The sequence below is a fragment of the Polyodon spathula genome, chromosome 6 (genome assembly GCF_017654505.1).
Source record: "Polyodon spathula isolate WHYD16114869_AA chromosome 6, ASM1765450v1, whole genome shotgun sequence".
NCBI lineage: Eukaryota > Metazoa > Chordata > Actinopteri > Acipenseriformes > Polyodontidae > Polyodon > Polyodon spathula.
In genome coordinates, this window is record NC_054539.1 from 75,173,702 (window position 1) to 75,194,591 (window position 20,890).

The 20,890-nt window shown below is 38.1% G+C and overlaps 1 protein-coding gene across 1 annotated transcript in view; it reads left to right on the top strand.

Moving 5' to 3' along the window:
- The window catches only part of LOC121317746 (5'-3' exoribonuclease 2-like), a 31,526-nt gene continuing 10,636 nt past the window's right edge, over positions 1 to 20,890 (top strand). The window contains exons 1-13 of the mRNA XM_041253890.1: positions 1 to 214; positions 1,555 to 1,682; positions 1,775 to 1,910; positions 3,267 to 3,401; positions 4,555 to 4,658; positions 6,798 to 6,810; positions 13,952 to 14,059; positions 14,236 to 14,325; positions 14,553 to 14,625; positions 15,195 to 15,278; positions 15,675 to 15,772; positions 16,003 to 16,082; positions 16,761 to 16,829. Coding sequence (XP_041109824.1) covers positions 140 to 214; positions 1,555 to 1,682; positions 1,775 to 1,910; positions 3,267 to 3,401; positions 4,555 to 4,658; positions 6,798 to 6,810; positions 13,952 to 14,059; positions 14,236 to 14,325; positions 14,553 to 14,625; positions 15,195 to 15,278; positions 15,675 to 15,772; positions 16,003 to 16,082; positions 16,761 to 16,829 — 1,193 coding nt within the window. The 5' untranslated portion in view covers positions 1 to 139. The remainder of the gene's footprint in view (positions 215 to 1,554; positions 1,683 to 1,774; positions 1,911 to 3,266; positions 3,402 to 4,554; positions 4,659 to 6,797; positions 6,811 to 13,951; positions 14,060 to 14,235; positions 14,326 to 14,552; positions 14,626 to 15,194; positions 15,279 to 15,674; positions 15,773 to 16,002; positions 16,083 to 16,760; positions 16,830 to 20,890) is intronic.

Genomic DNA, 20,890 nt, shown 5'->3' on the forward strand with positions numbered 1-20,890 from the left:
CTTCGGAGGCTCTGCACTCAGGTGTTGTTGCTTGAGTCTTCAATCATCCCGCTACGAGGGAGTACTGATGCTGTGTTTTAACACATTTTAAATAATCTACGTTTGTAATGTCTGTGTTGTGCTTTGTGTAATTGTGGAAATGGGAGTCCCAGCGTTTTTTCGCTGGCTGAGTCGCAAGTATGCGTCTATTGTTGTGCATTGCTTAGAGGAGAAGGTAAGTTTGTTTTGGTCTTCTGTATGTAAAAACTGCAGGGAAGAGTACCAGGCCGCATGTTTTGCTCAGTGCCAAAAAAGTCCCAGCGCTCTGTAACGTTTAGGATAGTGCTGGCATGTCTACTGTCTATACAGATTGATTTATTTGTACAACTAAATGCTAAAGCAATGGCTGCGAGGGTTAACGTAACTGCATGCAATGTTGTTTTCATCGAACACCCACTAGTGACAGTATTAATATATGATGACATATGTATTAATTATCTGTGGCTAGTTTTTTTAAATTTTTTTTTGATTGATTCAAAACAAATCATATAGTTTGTTAGATCCACTAAAAAATAAAAATAAAAACTACAACTACTCTGCGGACTTGCGTTTTCGTAAGTTATCTGCCAGTAAATCCCTCCCAAAGACTGCTGCTAGTAGTTTACATTAGGGCCGACGATTAGCCCACAGTTTTGAGTAAGGGGAAGTGGTTAATAATTGTATAAATGTTTTGAACAGAAAAAACAATCAAGTGTGTTTGTACTAGTACCAGTGGTACAACGTCAGAAACGGTGTAGTGTTAAAAAGTGGTACAACGTCAGAAACGGTGTAGTGTTAAAAAGTGGTACAACGTCAGAAAGTATTAAACGTACACAAGTATGTCCCGTGTGATGTCAGCAAGTGGTTCTTTGTCAGCTTTTGGTACATGTGCAATCAATTAAGATCTGGTGGGTGTTTCGCTAATGTGAAAAGGAGGTCAGTTTTTCACTTTCTAATGAATGTTTTGCAGCTGTGTGCAAGTGATAGATGCTTATTTAAAACTTTCAGGACCAAGCATCTTTCAGTGGGATGCACCCCCAGGACCAAGGATTTTGTTTGACTGTATTTGACACTCTTCCTATAAAAATTCACAGAAAGCTATTTCTTATAACACTATAACATTAGGAACATTATAAAGTACTTCAGAAACCACACAAACACAATGTTTATTTATTTATTTTTTATTGTAAAGTGTTTTTTTTATTATGTATTCTGCTTGGATAAAAATGTGTTATTCAATGACCTGAAGGACGTTACAATACCTACTGAAAGTTTTGTTGAAAAATATTGATGTTTGGGCAAATTACAAGACCTTGTTTAACCTGAGTGATTGCAATGACAGAATACATGTTTATTATGATGCTTGATATTTACTATCTCGTGGTCATGAGAGACCTGTCTCGTGCGCACCACTTACTATCTCGTGGAGACAGTAAGATGTGCGCACAAGATTTTTTTTTTCTTTCTCTCATGTCCCCTCCCGGGCTTTCTAAATTAAGTAAGATAGCTTGAATCATGTTTAACTTCCCCCTGCAGGCAAAAGAATGTAACGGAGTTGGTGTACCTGTTGATACTAGTAAACCTAATCCAAATGAAGTTGAATTTGACAGCTTGTACCTGGACATGAATGGCATCATTCACCCGTGTACACACCCAGAGGACAAGTACGTGCTTCCCTTTATTTATACTCACTTTTTAAATATTCTTACAAATCCCACACGTTTTCAATGAATACGTTGTCTTATTAAACTTGTAGAGCTGCCCCTAAGAATGAGGATGAAATGATGGTGGCAGTTTTTGAGTACATTGACCGCTTGTATAACATTGTTCGCCCGCGAAAGCTCCATTACATGGCTGTAGATGGAGTTGTAAGTATGAATTCATTTGGACCAGTATGAGAATATTCTTGTCATCATTTTTGGTGCAATTCAAATGCTAAACAGAGTGTTTACTCCAGAAATGTTGAGGTGAATTCATACATTTTACAGTTGGGAAATTCAGCTGGTGTTATGCCATGATCCAGGGGTTGGTGTAGAATTGAAATGTTTTAGCTACATTTATGATAAGATCTCAGGTTTGCTTCATAAAGGTAAATATACGCTTCATAAAAATTTTGTAAATAAATCATAATCCTAATCCAAGGATGATTCAGAGGCAGAGCCACAATAAATGTTGTATAATGCAACAAAAATAATATTTTGAAAAGGTTAATGCGTGGCCGAAGGTTTCTCGGTCAAAATGGCAAGTTTCTTAGTATCTAAAAAGCTTAGAAAAAATGCTGGTTTTCGCCTCTGGACATATAAAAACTCCAGATCCATCTCACATCGTTCTTACTTTGTTTACAAAGCATTTGATAAGATAATCCTCCTTAGATTATGTTTGGTTTCCCTCTGGGACAAGCTTTGGTTATCCGAAATAAGAAATAAAATCTGAACACACCACAAACCTACAGTATAGTAATTCGAACATTTATGTAAAGGCTGCATGGAGTGCACATAATGTGATAAGTGATTCTGTAGTATATATTGGAAAATAAATTTATACTAGACAAGCCCGTTTTAAAGCTTCATTAAAATCCAATGGTAGTGAATTTGAGGCTTCAGGCAGCAGTGCTGCCAGCAAGAGTTCCGGCTTATCAACTTTTCAGTTTATATTTCTTGTACTACTAGAAATGACAAGCACGCCAAGCTTTTGTGAGTACTGTAACTCATGTTCTGTAATTATACATCTGGATAACCAGATTATTATTATTATTTTTAAACCATTAAGGATAATCTGTTACACTTCCATGTTTGTATTGCTAGGTGTAGGTCTTGGTGTAATTTTCCATGATGCAGATGGCTCTAATTTGACAGGGTGCTGTATTTTACCTACAACCCTTTCCCCCTACCTTTTTAGGAAGGCTTCAAAAGGAGAATGAAAGAAAAGAAGAAATAAATGAAAGTAAGTTGGAAGCTTATTTTGTATTTGCAGCTTTCTCCTAAGGAAAGGACGATATCCTATCAACCTCTTCCACTTTAAAACACCTTTTTTTGTCTTTGCAACACTTTGAAAATAATGCTGCAACATAAAAAATAAACTGTATCCTTTTAAACCAGCTAACCTCAGAAAACTTTTCAGTTGCAATATTAGGATACTTTTCAAAATATTCATAATAGTATTATACATGACCTGCTTAATTTGAATTGTGTGCCCTCATGCAAATCAGTTATGTTGACGACAACATGCTTTCCCGCCCCTCCTTGCAGACAGACAAACCAGCATTTTTGGCTACGGGACAGTTTGCACCACAGGCACTAGGTAGAGGTGGTGCACAGCCTGTTGGTAACCCAAGACACGCAGCATTTAATATGAGAATGAATGGACGAGATCAGCAGAATATGGTAAGATTGGGCCCTGTGATGCCAACATGTGCCAAGAATCTTGTTTCAGATAAAAGGGTATTTTGAAACTTGGTACTTGGAACATTTATTTAATATATTGGAAATCCCACTTATTTAATTTTCTCTAACCATCAGTAAAGCAAAAACGTGGTTCTGGTTGCACCGAATGTCGTAAGTGTAGCTTTTGCATCTCTGTGAATTGATTTGGGACTGGTTTATTTGTTAATGTGGTATTGTTCACTTATCACTAGTAGCTGAAGCCAGCATCCTTTTTCATTTTAGATTTTACGGTGAAATTAACCAAGGTGTAGTTTACTGAAAGTACTGCATTCATCTTGTTTTAGAATTCTGCCTCTTTGAAAACCTTGATGAAGAATGGGCAGCATCACACACCCTAGTGTCGGATCTTGTGAAGCGCTTTTTGATGGGGGTCGACTATGAAAGGCGCTTGTGATGAGTCAAAGGGATTTCGGTCTGTGATTCAGCCTCCCGACAGTAGATGGCATCAAACCAACTCGGGACTTCCCTTACCAAGATCTCGTGACCATGGCAAAAGTCATCTTTTGAGGGGCGGCACCTTGGTGAGGGGCGGAAGTACGAGTATGTAAATTCCAGCAACTGGAGTCAAGTGAAGGATAAGGACACTTGTCAGTTGGGGATTGGTGTTCCACTGACTACAGAGGCGGGACATTACATACTAAAGGGAACGTACTACTGTGTTCGGGGTTGGTCCGAAAGTAAAATAGGAGGAGTAACGGGTGGAGGGAGAGACTGGTTTGGTGCAGCGGGATTTAAAAAAAAAAAAAAAAACACTAACATTTCTTTTGTCTTTTTTTGTTTATGTATGGTTTACCACGAAGACGATAAAAGATGAGTTATCACGATCTGTTTTGGATTTCACCCCTGCACTCCTTCCCTCACACCATTTTGTTTTCTTTTGTTATTTAATTATTTTGTTGTGTATAGATAACAAAAATAAATTATTTTATTTCTGTACACATAAATTACTGTCTGGACATTCCATTTAATACACTCTCGCCTCACAGCGCTATATAAAAATAAAGTATTATTATACTTGTAGCTGTATAGTCTAGTAATACGAGGATGCATAGGATGTGTTAAACTGGACTGCTGTTTTTAACAACCTCCCTAGACTCCCTCAGGATCCCGGGACGATGGCAGCCCCTCTCCCTCGGGGGGTGTGAAGAGGAAGGCGCAGGACAGTGACAGTGAACCTGAACCGGAGGATAACATCAGGTACAGTCACGTTGTTTGACAGCAGTTTGTTCGATTGCTGGTGGGGATGATTTCTAATTAATGGCTTTTTAGTTGCCACAGCAAGTACCTTCAGATGTTTTCCTGTGATCCTTTTATATCTGCAAGTAATTAATGTGGAAACACAGAACGTTCTGCAAATTCCTGTGAGATGTGCAAGCCAAAGCTGTTAAATCCAAGGAGCTGAATTAGTATTCATGCAGGTTTTCCTGTTGCAAGTCACTTTTCCCTTTGGGACCAAGTAGTAGATTGGTTAGAGTCAGTGTTCATCCAGGATTATGTGAGCTGCTCAATGGAAGTGGCTACTGCATAATGCTTTAGCTTTAGCTCTTGTTGGATATGCGCTTTATTGCAATCAAAATTCTTAGCCATGGAACCATGTGTATTTTAAATGTGTAAAAGATGGTGCTAGATATTAAATACCTTTTTTGTTTCTGCATCTTTTTTGTGGAACAAATACACTATGCACTGTTGGACCTGTGTTTTGAATCGCTTTGGAGCAGAATCCAATAAGCTTCATGCTCTTACAAAGTGAAATTCGGTGTAGAAATTCTTGTGAAATAAATTGACTTACTCTTGTCAAACTTGCTGTTGGGTGGGATTGCCATGAATTCTTTCTTTTAACATTACTATTGTTATTATTTTTAAATAAGTGTTAAATATATAGTAAAAGTATATCTATTGGCCACACTGGCATTTTCTATAGTTTGAAATATGACTGTCCCTTGGGTCGGCCAGTTTGTCCTCGGCTCACTCACCTCGGCTTAAATCAGTAACCACTTTGCGTGATAATTCAGTTAAAGCAGTGTGAACTTTTGACTGTGCCAAACTTAACTGTGTTTGTTTTGGTTTTATCACTAAAGAAGTTAAGTTGCTGGTGGACGTTTGGCCACCCCCCTCTTGGGGTGTGGACGCATTGGCTCCTCCCTCTTGGGGTGTGGACGCATTGGCTCCTCCCTCTTGGGTGTGGACGCATTGGCTCCTCCCTCTTGGGCTGTGGACGCATTGGCTCCTCCCTCTTGGGCTGTGGACGCTCGGCCTCCTCCCTCTGGGGGTGTGGACGCATTGGCTCCTCCCTCTTGGGCTGTGGCGGTTGTGGGGTTTTTGTGTTTGTACAGCACTTTGAGATGCGTGAATTCAGGTGCTTTATAAAATAGATTATTGTTATCATACTGAAATCGAAGAAAACAAAAATTCTTGGGCAGCTGGTGTTTTTATCGATCTGATGAAACCAAAAGCAGTTCGTCTTGAAAATGTAAATGGTCTGACTCAAATTTGTTATATTTGGTAGCCTCCGTGCTGGTCTCAGTTGCTCCGTAAACAGTGCTGACATAAACCACAACGATAACCTGTAGGTGACTGAGCATTTAAAAATGACAATCATGTATTTTGGTATTGTCATCACCAGGTCAGTGGATAGTGAACTTTGTCTCTTGCCACGATTGCCATGATTAGCATTTTGAAAAGCTTGGTCACTAACAAGGCTAACATTGTGGGTTATGTCAGCTCTGCTTATAGAGAGATTGAGACCAGCACAGAGGCGTCATTCGTTTTAACTAATTACAATAAATGGAAACATTGAAAACCACCAGTTCAGTGTTTACAACAAATAGAACCTTGTTTGAGGAACCTTTTTTTTTTCTTCATAGTGGAAGGAAATATAGTAATGTTTGATTTTTGGTAATGCAACACAGTGCATGCCCTGTGTATATTATCCTTTAATTTACAAGGTGCTGTGTTGAGTGCAGTACATGAAAACTCCCTAGTAAATAATACATTTTAGACACTCAAACTATATATGACGGAGAGTTTAGAGTTTTTTTTAAATAACTTGGAGATATTCTACATGTGTGCATTTTCTCCCTGCTTTTGTAGCTGAGTTTTTAAAGTGTCAGATTTTGGGTTTGAACTATGCTGCCGCTTCCTTTCTGTAATCATGTAACCTTTCCACGGACTGCTTGAAGGGAGCCGGTGGACCACCAGTGGTCCACGGACCACAGATTGAGAACCACTGGTTTAGACTATATGATTACACTCTGGATGTTTTTACGGTTTTACGCATTGGATGAGAAATTCCGTCGCAAAGTGGTCTTATGTTGGAGGTCTTTGCTGGGTCCTTAGATATTACTACCAGGTAATTTTTGCTGAGATTAACTGTGGGGGGGAATGCAGTAGTAGATTTATCTTATTTCATGTCTTGTTTTTTTTTTTTTTTTTTTTTATAAAAGACAAGTACACTCGATTCTTGTTAATCTGAATTTCAAGGGACCAGCAAAAAAAAGTATTATCAGCATTCTAAGCTAAGTGCATGCACCTTCAGTTTTTATTGAAGTTACAGAGCAATGAAATATTGTAACGGGTGTGTAATTCATATCGCCTGACGCCCGGGACAGGAAAATTTGTTTGAGGGGAAAACAAGTTTTGCCCGTCGGACAACTAGTTTGTATTTATTATATTTATTTAATTGCGGAAGTCTAGCACCACACAAACATTTTAAAAAGTTTTTAGGTCCCACTCCTATCACTTCTGGTCGTTTAGCTGTGGAAGAATCTTTTCTTCTATTGGTTACAAAGAAACTCAGAAATGGCTGTCTGAGAGTGAGTGCCTCTGTCAAGGCATCGACTTATCTCTTGAACTGAAGATATTACATTTTTTGTAAATGAGCAAATACGTGATGCTGCTTTCGTAGTGCATGAACCTGACATTTTAAATGCAGCAATCTAGTAAAGTTACAAACTAAAAAAATGCCATATTAGCGGATTAGAAAGAATCTTGTTGTGTAATTTTATAACACTTTGGTCAAGTGTACTTTTGGGATGTTTTAACAAAACAAATAAATATAGTTTAGTGTTGCTAACCTAGTTTTTCTATTTACATATTTTTTTAGATTTAAATGCAATATTAAATATACTTTTTGTTTTTGTTTTACTAATTTGAATTAATTTACTTAAATTTACTACAAATGTGTTCCAAACTGCACTGAAAGGAACATTTCTTTGAAGTATGTTATACATTTGCTGAGGTGAGGTGGGGTTACATGAAACCTTTTGTGTGTCTTGAATTTAATGAAGCCATCAAGCTACAAGGCTAGATCCACTCCTGTTAATCACTAATTGATTGATTGCGTTAGCAGTTAAATAAAACCAAAACCCTACAAGTTATATTCTACATTTGTGTGTGTGTCTTGTGCGACGGGGAGGGGGCAGGTTGATTTTACCAGCATTTTGTCCCTTGGACAAAAAGCTGTTTTCAAAAACTGTACCCCTGTTATAAATAAGGTTATAAATTAATCTGTTAATCTGAATCGCATATTTAAACAATTACTGCATCCATCTCATTTAAGTTTGTTTTATTACTGATGCTTTTATTATTATTATTATTATTATTATTATTATTATTATTATTATTATTATTATACAAAAAAAACCCAGCATAAAAACCAACTGCTAAATCACAATGGAGTCAGTTATTAGCCTTACCGCATTTACAATGATCAGTTTCCTTTACTTATAAACTGATGTTTTTCATTGCTGTATAAATAATAATAATACTTATAAATTCTATTGAAATGGCCTAAATACAATAAAACATTCACTGAGTAACGGTTATACGCGCCATAATTGTAAATAATATTGTTTTATAATAAATGTGGTTATTGGAATAAAACAGAGCTACAATGTTGACGGGTCTGCAGTGGGTAGCTATCCAGCAGCACTGGTTACAGTATCGTACTGAGCTGGATTCATGGGTTTGCAGTGACCCTGAATTTCTAAAAGAATACTGTGATGAAACTGATGGGTTTCATTTGTTGTTGTATTGTTGTCTGTAGCAGATAAAGTAATCCTCTTTCTATCGTATGAACTGTCAGAAAGGTTTTTAAAAATAAACTCACAAGTCCTTCAGTTTGAGTGCTTTGCTCCATAATGCGGTTCCGTGACTAATTTTATATTCAAACGATGACAACACTCATTCAATCCTGGCATGCACTAAAATGGTGCCATTAACGTGCATTTGAGAATCTCCCAAAAATGTATGATTTATGTATGATTGAACTGATTTAATTGACAGCCTGAATTAGAAGTACTGTGCTTTTTTTAAAAAAGTGAACTTTTAAAGTATACATTGCAAATTAACAGCACTGCATGTCCCATTGTGATCACTGGTATTTTTATACTACAAAAGCAAGGGTCCTTAACATCAGGTATAGACCAAATCAGAAATGCTGACGACTTGCACCCACAGCTGCTCATAGGCCTGTATTCCTGTACCCCAGTTTCAGAAAGGTTGGCAAACTGTTTGTGGTAATGTTGAAATCTGCAGCAGCGTCTTTCTTTCTTGTACAGAGGTGCATTATCCACCCTTTTCAACACCTCCACTTTTGTCTGCAAGGGTAGTGCATGTTTCTGTGCTGCTTTATGGGAAGGCGTTGAAATGCATCATAGGGTCAGTAGTCCCAAAGCAGCACTAAATACAGTACATTTCTGCCCTAAGGGGGCTCCAAAATAATTCTCACTAGCAGGAAATCCATATACATAAATTAGTACATAGAAGTGACTAAGTTTGGTAGGGACCATTTCAAACTTGTAGTATCTGGGAATTCGTGTAATCAGTTAGATTTAATGAATTCACTGTACCTGGTTTTTTGTATTGACTAATTTAATTTGTGTTCTTCTTGGGGCAGGGTTGGATGGGATTTTAAATGGTATCTTCAGTCTGCTAAAGAAACATTGTTTGTGTAGTCAAAAGCAACATTTAAGTAATCTCTCTGAATTAAATGTGTTAATTGAGATGTTAACAGTAATATGAGATTAACCAAAACATATTGTGGAACTGATTATTAACCAGCGTCATGCTCTAAGAGCAAAACATGCTAAATTCTCCATACCATGGGGAATACAGTTAATCCATTGCATTAGTAGGGGGAATGTTCATTCTAAACGCAAGGCTATGAAGCAGTCCTATGTTCACCATTAACATATTAAATATGTAAATATTGTTCTGCAGCCAAAGCTGCTTATGTTCCAGGTTTGAACTTAGAGACCAGTGTTGTACATAAACAGATTGTGTGTGTGTGTGTCATATACTGTGGCTCTCAAAAGTATTCACCCGCCTTGGACTTTTCCACATTTTATTGTTTTACAACATGGAATCAAAATGGATTTAATTAGGAGTTTTTGTCACAGATCAACACAAAAAAAAGTCCAGAATGTCAATGTGAAAAATAAAATCTACACATTTTGTTCTAAATTAATTACAAATACAAAACAGAAAATAATTGCATAAGTATTCACCCCTTGAGTCAATATTTGGTAGAGGCACCTTTGGTAGCAAATACAGCCATGAGTCTATTTGGATAAGTCTCTAGCAGCTTTGCACATCTGGACACTGCAATTTTTGCCCAATCTTCTTTGCAAAATTGCTCAAGCTCCGTCAAGTTGGATGGGAACTTTTGGCGAACAGCAATTTTCAACTCTTTTCCACATATTCTCAATTTGATTGAGGTCTGGGCTTGGTCTGGGCTTTGACTGGGCCACGACATGACATTGACCTTTTTGTTTTTAAGCCACTCCAGTGTGGCTTTGGCTGTATGTTTGGGGTCATTGTCCTGCTGGAAGATGAATCTTCTCCCAAGTCCCAGGTCTCTTGCAGACTTCAGCAGGTTTTCCTCCAGGATTTCTCTGTACTTTGCTGCATCCATTTTGCCCTCTATCTTCACAAGCTTTCCAGGCCCTGACGCAGAGAAGCATCCCCATAGCCTGATGCTGCCACCACCATGCTTCATGGTAAGGATGGCGTTCTCGGGATGATGTGCGGTGTTAGGCTTGTGCCAAACATAGCGCTTAGCGTTGAGGCCAAAAAGCTCTATTTTGGTCTCAGTGTCTCCCACATGCCTTCTGGTAAACTCTAGCCGAGATTTTTTTCAACAATGGGTTTCTTTTTGCCACTGTCCCAAGGCCAGTTTTGTGAAGCACCCGCGCTATTGTATGCACAGTGTCTCCCGGCTCAGCCGTGGAATACTGTAACTCCTACAGAGTTGCCATAGGCCTCTTGGTGGCCTCCCTGACTAGTGCTCTTCTCGCCTGGATACTCAGTTTTTGAGGATGGCCTGTTCTAGACAGATTCACAGTTGTGCCATATTATCTCCATTTTTTAATAATGGACTTTATGTGCTCTGGGATATTCAGTGCCTTGGAAATGTTCTTATATCCTGCCCTTGATTAGTGCTTTTGAAGAACCTTATTCCGGATTTGCTTTGAATGTTGTTTCGTCTTCATGATGTAGTTTTTGTTAGGAAATGTACTAACCAACTGTGGGACCTCCTAGAGACAGGTGTATTTAACCTGAAATCATGTGAAACACCTTAATTGCACACAGATGGACTCCATTCAACTAATTATGTGACTTCTAAAGACAATTGGCTGGACCAGAGCTTATTTAGGTGCGTCATAGCAAAGGGGGTCAATACTTATGCAATCAATTATTTTCTGTTTTTGTAGATTTTATTTTTCAATTTGACATTATGGACTTTTTTTGTGTTGATCAGTGGCAAAAACTCCTAATTTAATCCATTTTGATTCCATGTCGTAACAAATAAAATGTGGAAAAGTCCAAAGGGGGGGGGGGGGGGGGAGGGGGGGGGGGAATACTTTTGAGAGCCACTGTGTGTGTGTGTGTGTGTGTATGTGTGTATATATATATATATATATATATATATATATATATATATATATATATATATATATATATATATATATATATATATATTATGTGTATATATATATATATATATATATATATATATCTGGAAATATATATCTGGAAAAAATTGAGACCACTGCAAAATTATCAGTTTCTCTGGTTTTACTATTTATAGGTATGTGTTTGGGTAAAATTAACATTTTTGTTTTATTCTATAAACTACTGACAACATTTCTCCCAAATTCCAAATAAAAATATTGTCATTTAGAGCATTTATTTGCAGAAAATGACAACTGGTCAAAATAACAAAAAAGATGCAGTGTTGTCAGACCTCGAATAATGCAAAGAAAATAAGTTCAGATTCATTTTTAAACAACACAATACTAATGTTTTAACTTGGGAAGAGTTCAGAAATCAGTATTTGGTGGAATAACCCTGATTTTCAAGCACAGCTTTCATGTGTCTTGGCATGCTCTCCACCAGTCTTTCACATTGATGTTGGGTGACTTTATGCCACTCCTGGTGCAAAAATTCAAGCAGCTCAGCTTTGTTTGATGGCTTGTGACCATCCATCTTCCTCTTGATCACATTCCAGAGGTTTTCAATGGGGTTCAGGTCTGGAGATTGGGCTGGCCATGACATGGTCTTGATCTGGTGGTCCTCCATCCACACCTTGATTGACCTGGCTGTCTGGCATGGAGCATTGTCCTGCTGGAAAAACCAATCCTCAGAGTTGGGGAACATTGTCAGAGCAGAAGAAAGCAAGTTTTCTTCCAGGACAACCTTGTAATTGGCTTGATTCATGCGTCCTTCACAAAGACAAATCTGCCCGATTCCAGCCTTGCTGAAGCACCCCCAGATCATCACCGATCTTCCACCACATTTCACAGTGGGTGCGAGACACTGTGACTTGTAGGCCTCTCCAGGTCTCCGTCTAACCATTAGACGACCAGGTGTTTGGAAAAGCTGAAAATTGGACTCATCTGGGGGTGCTTCAGCAAGGCTGGAATCGGGCAGATTTGTCTTTGTGAAGGGCGCATGAATCAAGCCAAGTACAAGGTTGTCCTGGAAGAAAACTTGCTTCCTTCTGCTCTGACAACGTTTACAGTTTACTGTCAAAAGTCATACACCATGGCAAGACTGAGCACAGCAACAAGACACGAGGCAGTTATACTGCATCAGCAAGGTCTCCCAGGCAGAAATTTCAAGGCAGACAGGGGTTTCCAGATGTGCTGTCCAAGCTCTTTTGAAGAAGCACAAAGAAATGGGCAATGTTGAGGACCGTAGACACAGTGGTCGGCCAAGGAAACTTACTGCAGCAGATGAAAGACACATCATGCTTAGTTCCCTTCGCAATCGGAAGATGACCAGCAGTGCCATCAGCTCAGACTTGGCAGAAAACAGTGGGACCTTGGTACACCCATCTACTGTCCGGAGAAGTCTGATCAGAAGTGGCCTTCATGGAAGACTTGCGGCCAAAAAGCCATACCTCCAACGTGGAAACAAGGCCGAGCGACTCAACTATGCATGAAAACACAGGAACTGGGGTGCAGAAAAATGGCAGCAGGTGCTCTGGACTGATGAGTCAAAATTTGAAATATTTGGCTGTAGCAGAAGGCAGTTTGTTCGCCGAAGGGCTGGAGAGCGGTACACGAATGAGTGTCTACAGGCAACAGTGAAGCATGGTGGCGGTTCCTTGCAAGTTTGGGTCTGCATTTCTGCAAATGGAGTTGGGGATTTGGTCAGAATTAATGGTCTCTTCAGTGCTGAGAAGTACAGGCAGATACTTCTCCATCATGCAGTACCATCAGGGAGGCATCTGATTGGCCCCAAATTTATTCTGCAGCATGACAACGACCCCAAACATACAGCGAAAATCATTAAGAACTATCTTCAGCGTAAAGAAGAACAAGGAGTCCTGGAAGTGATGGTATGGCCCCCACAGAGCCCTGATCTCAACATCATCGAGTCTGTCTGGGATTACATGAAGAGAGAGAAGCAACTGAGGCTGCCTAAATCCACAGAAGAACTGTGGTTAGTTCTCCAAGATTTTTGGGCCAGCCTACCTGCCGAGTTCCATCAAAAACTGTGTGCAAGTGTACCTAGAAGAATTGATGCTGTTTTGAAGGCAAAGGGTGGTCACACCAAATATTGATTTGATGTAGATTTTTCTTCTGTTCACTCATTTTGCATTTAGTTAATTGATAAATATAATCTATTAACATGTCTATTTTTGAAAGCATTCTTACTTTACAGCATTTTTTCACACCTGCCTAAAACTTTTGCACAGTACTGTGTGTGTGTGTGTGTGTATGTGTGTGTGTGTGTATATGTGTGTATATAGTGTGTATGTGTGTATATATATATATATATATATATATATATATATATATATATATATATATATATATATATATATATATATATATATAATTAAAATCTCTGTAAATAATTTAAAATCACCTTTATCAAGCAATTGAGGGTCTCTTGAGGAAGTGGAATGTTGGTTTACATCACAATATAAACATGATGTTGCACATCGCACATGATTGCACTTTGTTTTTTTTTTTTTCTAGGGCTGTGCTTCATGGAAGTGGTTTTTCTCTTTCCATTATGCTCCTTTTGCCTCTGACTTTAAAGATATTAAGGGCATGTTCACAGAATTTGAGCTGGGCACAAAACCGGTAAGTTCTAGTACATAGATGCATTGTACACTATTCTTTTAATGTTGTTTTTCATAATGAGTGCAAAAAATAAATATATAGCCTGTTTACTTTAAACGAATGTTTAATATTATATAGGGCTTTATATTTGTGTGTATCTTTTCTATGTAATGTGTGTGTTGTTTCTCTCTCCCTAGTTTAAACCTTTGGAACAGTTAATGAGTGTATTTCCAGCTGCCAGTGGGAACTTCTTGCCTGTTTCGTGGCAGGCGCTTGTGACAGAGCCTGTAAGTGAATTCTAATGTTTTCTGGGGTTTGTTCATGTTCAAATGCACACAAAACTGGTCCTCAGCATATATATTGTTGTGTAACATACACTTCAAGTGAAATGGCTTTCTACTAATTAGTCATGCATTGTAATAAAAAGCAGGAAGTGCATGCACGGTCTGCGTAACCTTTTCAAAGCTACTTCTCTGCTGTTCTGATCATACGTCTATATAATGTATTTCCACAGAACTCCTCTATTATTGACTTCTACCCTGATGACTTTGCTATTGACTTAAATGGAAAGAAATATGCCTGGCAAGGTTAGCCTAAAGCCCTTCCTGCTCATTTTTAAAATGACATCAGAATGCTTTCAATGTGAAGATTTTTGGTATGCATTGTGAATTCACTCCTGGGCTAATGTCATTTATTCCAGTAATATAAATACTACAAGGCGCATGCTTTCTTTGCTGAGGGAACCTGTAAAGGGTTAGCTTTCTGAATAATTTGCATATGAAGTTTGAATTATGATTCAGTAAATAATTTCTACCTTTTTGATTTTCTTGCAGTAAATTACACTGAATTCGATATTTTTCTCTCATTGGTATTTCATTAGAATAGCCTTGTCTCCTTCAATGTTTTAATTGCGCTTAGTTCAAAGTACATTTGAGAGTTACTCAGGAATTGACTGCAAGTATTCGATCATCTCTTCAGTGTCCCCTTTCAGCATTTCATTGCATTCCCTGAATTAGGAAGAGTTTCAGACGGCTGTGTGCAAGTCAATCCAGCAGCTCTATGCTGTTCTATTGAACTTCTCTTTATAAATTCTGAAAGTTCCTGTTTCTTTCAACTGTTTGTCCTGATGTGTTTTTTTTTTTTTAATTATATAAAGGTGTTGCTCTGTTGTCATTTGTTGATGAGCGTCGCCTGAGGGCTGCTTTGGAAGAGGTGTACCCCGACCTCTGTCCTGGTGAAAGTTAGTATTATAATCCTTTCCATGGACTCTGCAGTCCATTAAGGTTTTCAGCATTTAATGTGCTTGACTTCTGTTCTTGGATGAATCTTGAGAGATCAAGCTGTACGCTGGCTATTGATTCCTTGTAACACAATAATTCCCTTTGCTTAGTGAATGACTATACATTTGAATGATGCTTAATGCAAGAAGTAATGGAATAACATAAAAAAAACTGCATCCTTGAACATGTTTTTAAGTCTTTACAGTTAAAGGACTTGATGATACTAGCTGAATGTTATAAAGCAACCTTGAGGTATACAGAATGGCTAGTCATCAACTTGCGCAATACAGAGGGAGGGTTCCATGCAGTTAGGCCTTCACTATAATATGGTCACTGCCATTTCCTTTTCTTTACAGTCAAAAGGAACAGTCTCGGAAGCGATATATTGTTTGTTGGAAAACGCCATCCACTGCGTGACTTCATGAGGGAGTTGTACAGGGCTAATACCACAGAGGTAAATTTTTCAACATTGATATCTAGAGGGCATGCTGATATCAGAATCTCTTCATTTATATAAAGGTGCCTCTGCGTGTATGTGTGTTTTATTATATATATATATATATATATATATATATATATATATATATATATATATATATATATATATATATATATATATAATGTAAAATATATATTTTTTTTTAAAAAGCAAACCAATAAACTTATTTTTTCCCCCACCTCTAGAGTGTAGACATACCTCCTGAACTGTGTCATGGCATCAAGGGTGCTCTTGATTTGGATGAATCCGCAATTCTACCAGAGAAGTAAGACATGTCTTAGAAAATGTCATTGCTTTGGAGAATAAATGTTTGCATTATATCTGTACTTTTACATTTTTATGCACAAATGGGGCTACATTTGTGCAACCAATTCTGCACCAGTTTCTCTAACTTAAACACCAAATATTTGAATTAAAATGACTAGTTGCCAACAGTGTATGTGAGCATATAAAAAACACCAGTGTTATTTCTTACAGCACAGTCAAGTCTCCTGTTCCAATGTTGAAGGATATTACTCATAACAGTGTAAATAGGGAAGGACTGTAAGCTCTTGAATGTTACTTTTAAAACTTTAGGAAAGTAAGTTTTTGTGTGTCTGTTCACATTTAACCCTTAAACAAGGAAACCTGATGGACCGGTTTCTGTAAGGGAAGGAGGTGTGAGGAGGGACAGGAATAATTAATGTTGTCCAGTGGAAAACTGCTTGTATGTAAATTCAAGCTTTTATCCTTTCTGAATATTTTGTCTTAATTGAATAATAGGGAATTGCAGGAACAAAAGGAAAACCTAAAAAAATAGTTTGGCAATAATTTCAGAGCCTGGCAAAGAAGACATTGGTAAACCATAGCAGCCTATCAGTAAATTAAACAATACTGGCTTGTGTTTTAAAAGGCTTATGCAGTGGTATTTTGGACATAACGGATTAAAAATCTTTCTTTCCAGCATAAAATTCAAGGACCCACAATTCCAAAAGGGGTTTGTTTTCAAAGCCGTTCTTCTTCTTGGAGCAAAGTGAGTGCATTTGGTTGGTTCTGTTTGACCTCGGGGTGGGAGTTTTAAATACATATTTGAGTACCAGTGACTGTGCACTACAAAGTTTGAGAACTCAGATCAATGGCAGAGTTAACATATTGGAGCTTTATGCTGGCATCACTTGGAGGCTTTAAAACATAAATGTATAAAATAAACAACACAGGTAATGAGCTATATTTTATGCTCAAATAAGGGAAAACTATATTATTAATACTAATACAATTGCTCAGAGAAAGTGTTTGTTTTTAACAAGTAATCACTTTTTTTTCTCAAAGATAGGTGTCAACTGTTGGCACCCCTAAAGATTCTTATAAATAAAATCAAACAAAATTAAATCTGCATTAACATGCTGCTTTTTTAAGTACATCTCAGTCTTAAGGAACTGTATTGTGACCTTCCATGGCTTCCTGTTTCACTGGGGTATAAAAATGAGGTAACATACATGTAAAATCCATTTGTCATCCATCACCATGGGGAAAGGCAAAGAACTCACAAATGAAAAGCGACAAATGGTTGTTGACCTACATAAATCAGGCAATGGCTACAAAAAATCAGCTAAAAACCTAAATATACCACTTACCACTATTAGGGCAATAATTAAGAAGTTCAAAACCAGTGGAACAGTGGTAAATCTGCCTGGTAGAGGATGCAAGTTCATCTTGCCCCCATGCACAGTGAGGAAGATGGTTCGGGAGGCAAAGAAGAATACAAAGGCCACAGTTGGAGAATTACAGAACTTGGTTGCATCTTGGGGTCACCAAGACTCCAAATCTACAATTAGATGCCACCTCCATGCCAATAGCCTGTTTGCAAGGGTTGCCAGAAAAAATGCCTTTTTGAGAGCAGCCAACAAATGTAAGCGCCTGGAGTTTGCTAAACAGCATTGGCACTTGAATTGGAACCGGGTGCTATGGTCAGATGAGATGAAAATAGAGCCACACACACCAGTAAAATATGGTGGTGGATCTTTGATGTTACGGGGCTGTTTTGCTTCCACTCGTCCTGGGGCCCTAGTTAAGGTCAACGGCATCATGAACTCTACCAAGTACCAGGGCATTTTAGACAAAAACCTGGTTGCCTCTGCCAGGAGGCTGAAACTTGGCTGCAGGTGGATCTTCCTGCAAGACAATAACCCCAAGCACACATCAACATCCACAAAGATATGGTTAATTGACCACAAAATCAACATTTTGCAAAGGCCATCTCAGTCTCTGGACTCGAATCCCATTGAAAACCTGTGGTTTGAATTGAAGAGGGCAGTCTGTAAGCGCAGACTGAAAGATAACAAGGGTCTGGAAAGATTCTGTATGGAGGAATGGTCTAAGATCCCTTCCAATGTGTTCTCCAATCTCATAAAAAAATTATAGAAAAAGGCTCTGTCCCGTTGCCCTTGCAAGGGGAGGGTGCACAAAATACTGAAAACGGGTGCCAATAATTGTCACACTTAATTTTTTTGGAAATAAATTTGTAATTTGAGAAATGTGTAATTTTGGTTGATTCCCTTGAATCATTAATAAATTACAATATATTCCACATGTTGTAAAATTACAATATAGCTCATTACCTGTGTTGTTTATTTTATACAGCCTTTTTTGCTCATCTTTATCAAGGGTGCCAATAATTTTGGAGGTGACTGTATATAATTGATATGCAGAGTCACTGCATCCTGCACTAGCCTGTCTGCTCAAAACAATTTTACAAGCACTGCTATTTTTACACTGCTTCCCAAGTGGCTAGCCTGTAATACGCTTTGCTGCAGTTTTTCCATTGCCGTAGCACTGGGGTAGTGAGTAGGAGTTAGTGATATCCTGACCCCTTGCATATCATTTTGTACAGAGACATGTCCATCCACTGCACCAGTGTTTGCAACAATTTTTTATTCTGTCAAATGTACATATTCAGGAGCAATAAATTACAGATTAATAAAGAGTAATCAGCAACCACTTGTGAATTGAAATCGCTTTTTGTGTCTGACACTTCCAGAGTGCTGAAGACAAAACCTGTGTTATAAAACATAGACCCAATCCGAAGCAAAGGCCCAGTAAAGATAAAGCCAAAAATGTTACTAATAAAATACAATTCTGGCTTCCAGAGACCAAGTTATGGTAAACAGGTGACATACCAAAGGTAAATGTACAGGCTTAAACCATTGCAAAGGCACAGTAGAAGCAGGTCTTCAGGTTAGTTTTGTTGGGTTGAGCTGAATTTTGAGTTTAGACTTATAGTTTTAAGAAGCACAAACTTGCTGGGTAGAGTTTTAACACTTTACCAATAAACTGAGAGTGCAAAGCATAACTAGGAAGATGTGGAATGGGCAGCTGTGCAATATAGGCAGGAGGAAGGCCATGCATGGACTCAGAGGTCATTGATGGAACATTTAAAATCAGTTATTTGCAAGGAACAGTAAACTTGTTATTTTTCAGATGTGTGTGTGTGTATATATATATATATATATATATATATATATATATATATATATATATATATATATATATATATATATATATAGACACACACACACACACACAGCTCTGGAAAAAATTAAGAGACCACTGCAAAATATCAGTTTCTCTGGTTTTACTATTTATAGGTATGTGTTTGGGTAAAATGAACATTTTTCTTTTATTCTATAAATTACTGACAACATTTCTCCCAAATTCCAAATAAATATTGTCATTTAGAGCATTTATTTGCAGAAAATGACAACTGGTCAAAATAACAAAAAAGATGCACTGTTGTCAGACCTCGAATAATGCAAAGAAAATAAGTTAATATTCATTTTTAAACAACACAATACTAATGTTTTAACTTAGGAAGAGTTCAGAAATCAATATTTGGTGGAATAACCCTGATTTTCAAGCACAGCTTTCATGTGTCTTGGCATGCTCTCCACCAGTCTTTCACATTGATATTGGGTGACTTTATGCCACTCCTGGCGCAAAAATTCAAGCAGCTCGGCTTTGTTTGATGGCTTGTGACCATCCATCTTCCTCTTGATCACATTCCAGAGGTTTTCGATGGGGTTCAGGTCTGGAGATTGGGCTGGCAATGACAGGGTCTTGATCTGGTGGTCCTCCATCCACACCTTGCTTGACCTGGCTGTGTGGCATGGAGCATTGCCCTGCTGGAAAAACCAATCCTCAGAGTTGGGGAACATTGTCAGAGCAGAAGGAAGCAAGTTTTCTTCCAGGACAACCTTGTACTTGGCTTGATTCATGCCAAAGCTGCCTGATTCCAGCCTTGCTGAAGCACCCCCAGATCATCACCGATCCTCCCCACATTTCATAGTGGGTGCGAGACACTGTGACTTGTAGGCCTCTCCAGGTCTCCGTCTAACCATTAGACAACCACGTGTTGGGCAAAGCGGAAAATTGGACTCATCTGGGGTTGCTTCAGCAAGGCTGGAGTCAGGCAGATTTGTCTTTGTGAAGGACGCATGAATCAAGCCACTTACATCCATGATCACTGTCTCGCAACAATTATTCACAATACAAAATAATGTTTTGCCAGCAGAATGATGTAGCACACTGTGATTCTCACTGAAATTCAAAATGTATGCACTTAGGTTATGATTTTTTCTAAATTAGTTCAACTAAATACTAAATCACACTTGGTAGAGGCATGAGTTTTGCTGAAGAGAGGTCATTATTACCGTATCTATGGTCAATTCTGATTAAAAATAAAATCAGGAAAGGTTGTTTTATTTTTTCTCCATAAAATGAAAGACAAGGGCTATACATACCATCATTGGAAATAAAACCAGAAATCTGTCTCTAATCATGTCTGTATATCGGACAAAACATTAGTAAGAACATAAGAAAGTTTACAAACGAGAGGAGGCCATTCGGCCCATCTTGCTCGTTTGGTTTTTAGTAACTTATTGATCCCAAAATCTCATCAAGCAGCTTCTTGAAGGATCCCATGGTGTCAGCTTCAACAACATTACTGGGGAGTTGATTCCAGACCCTCACAATTCTCTGTGTAAAAAAGTGCCTCCTATTTTCTGTTCTGAATGCCCCTTTGTCTAAACTCCATTTGTG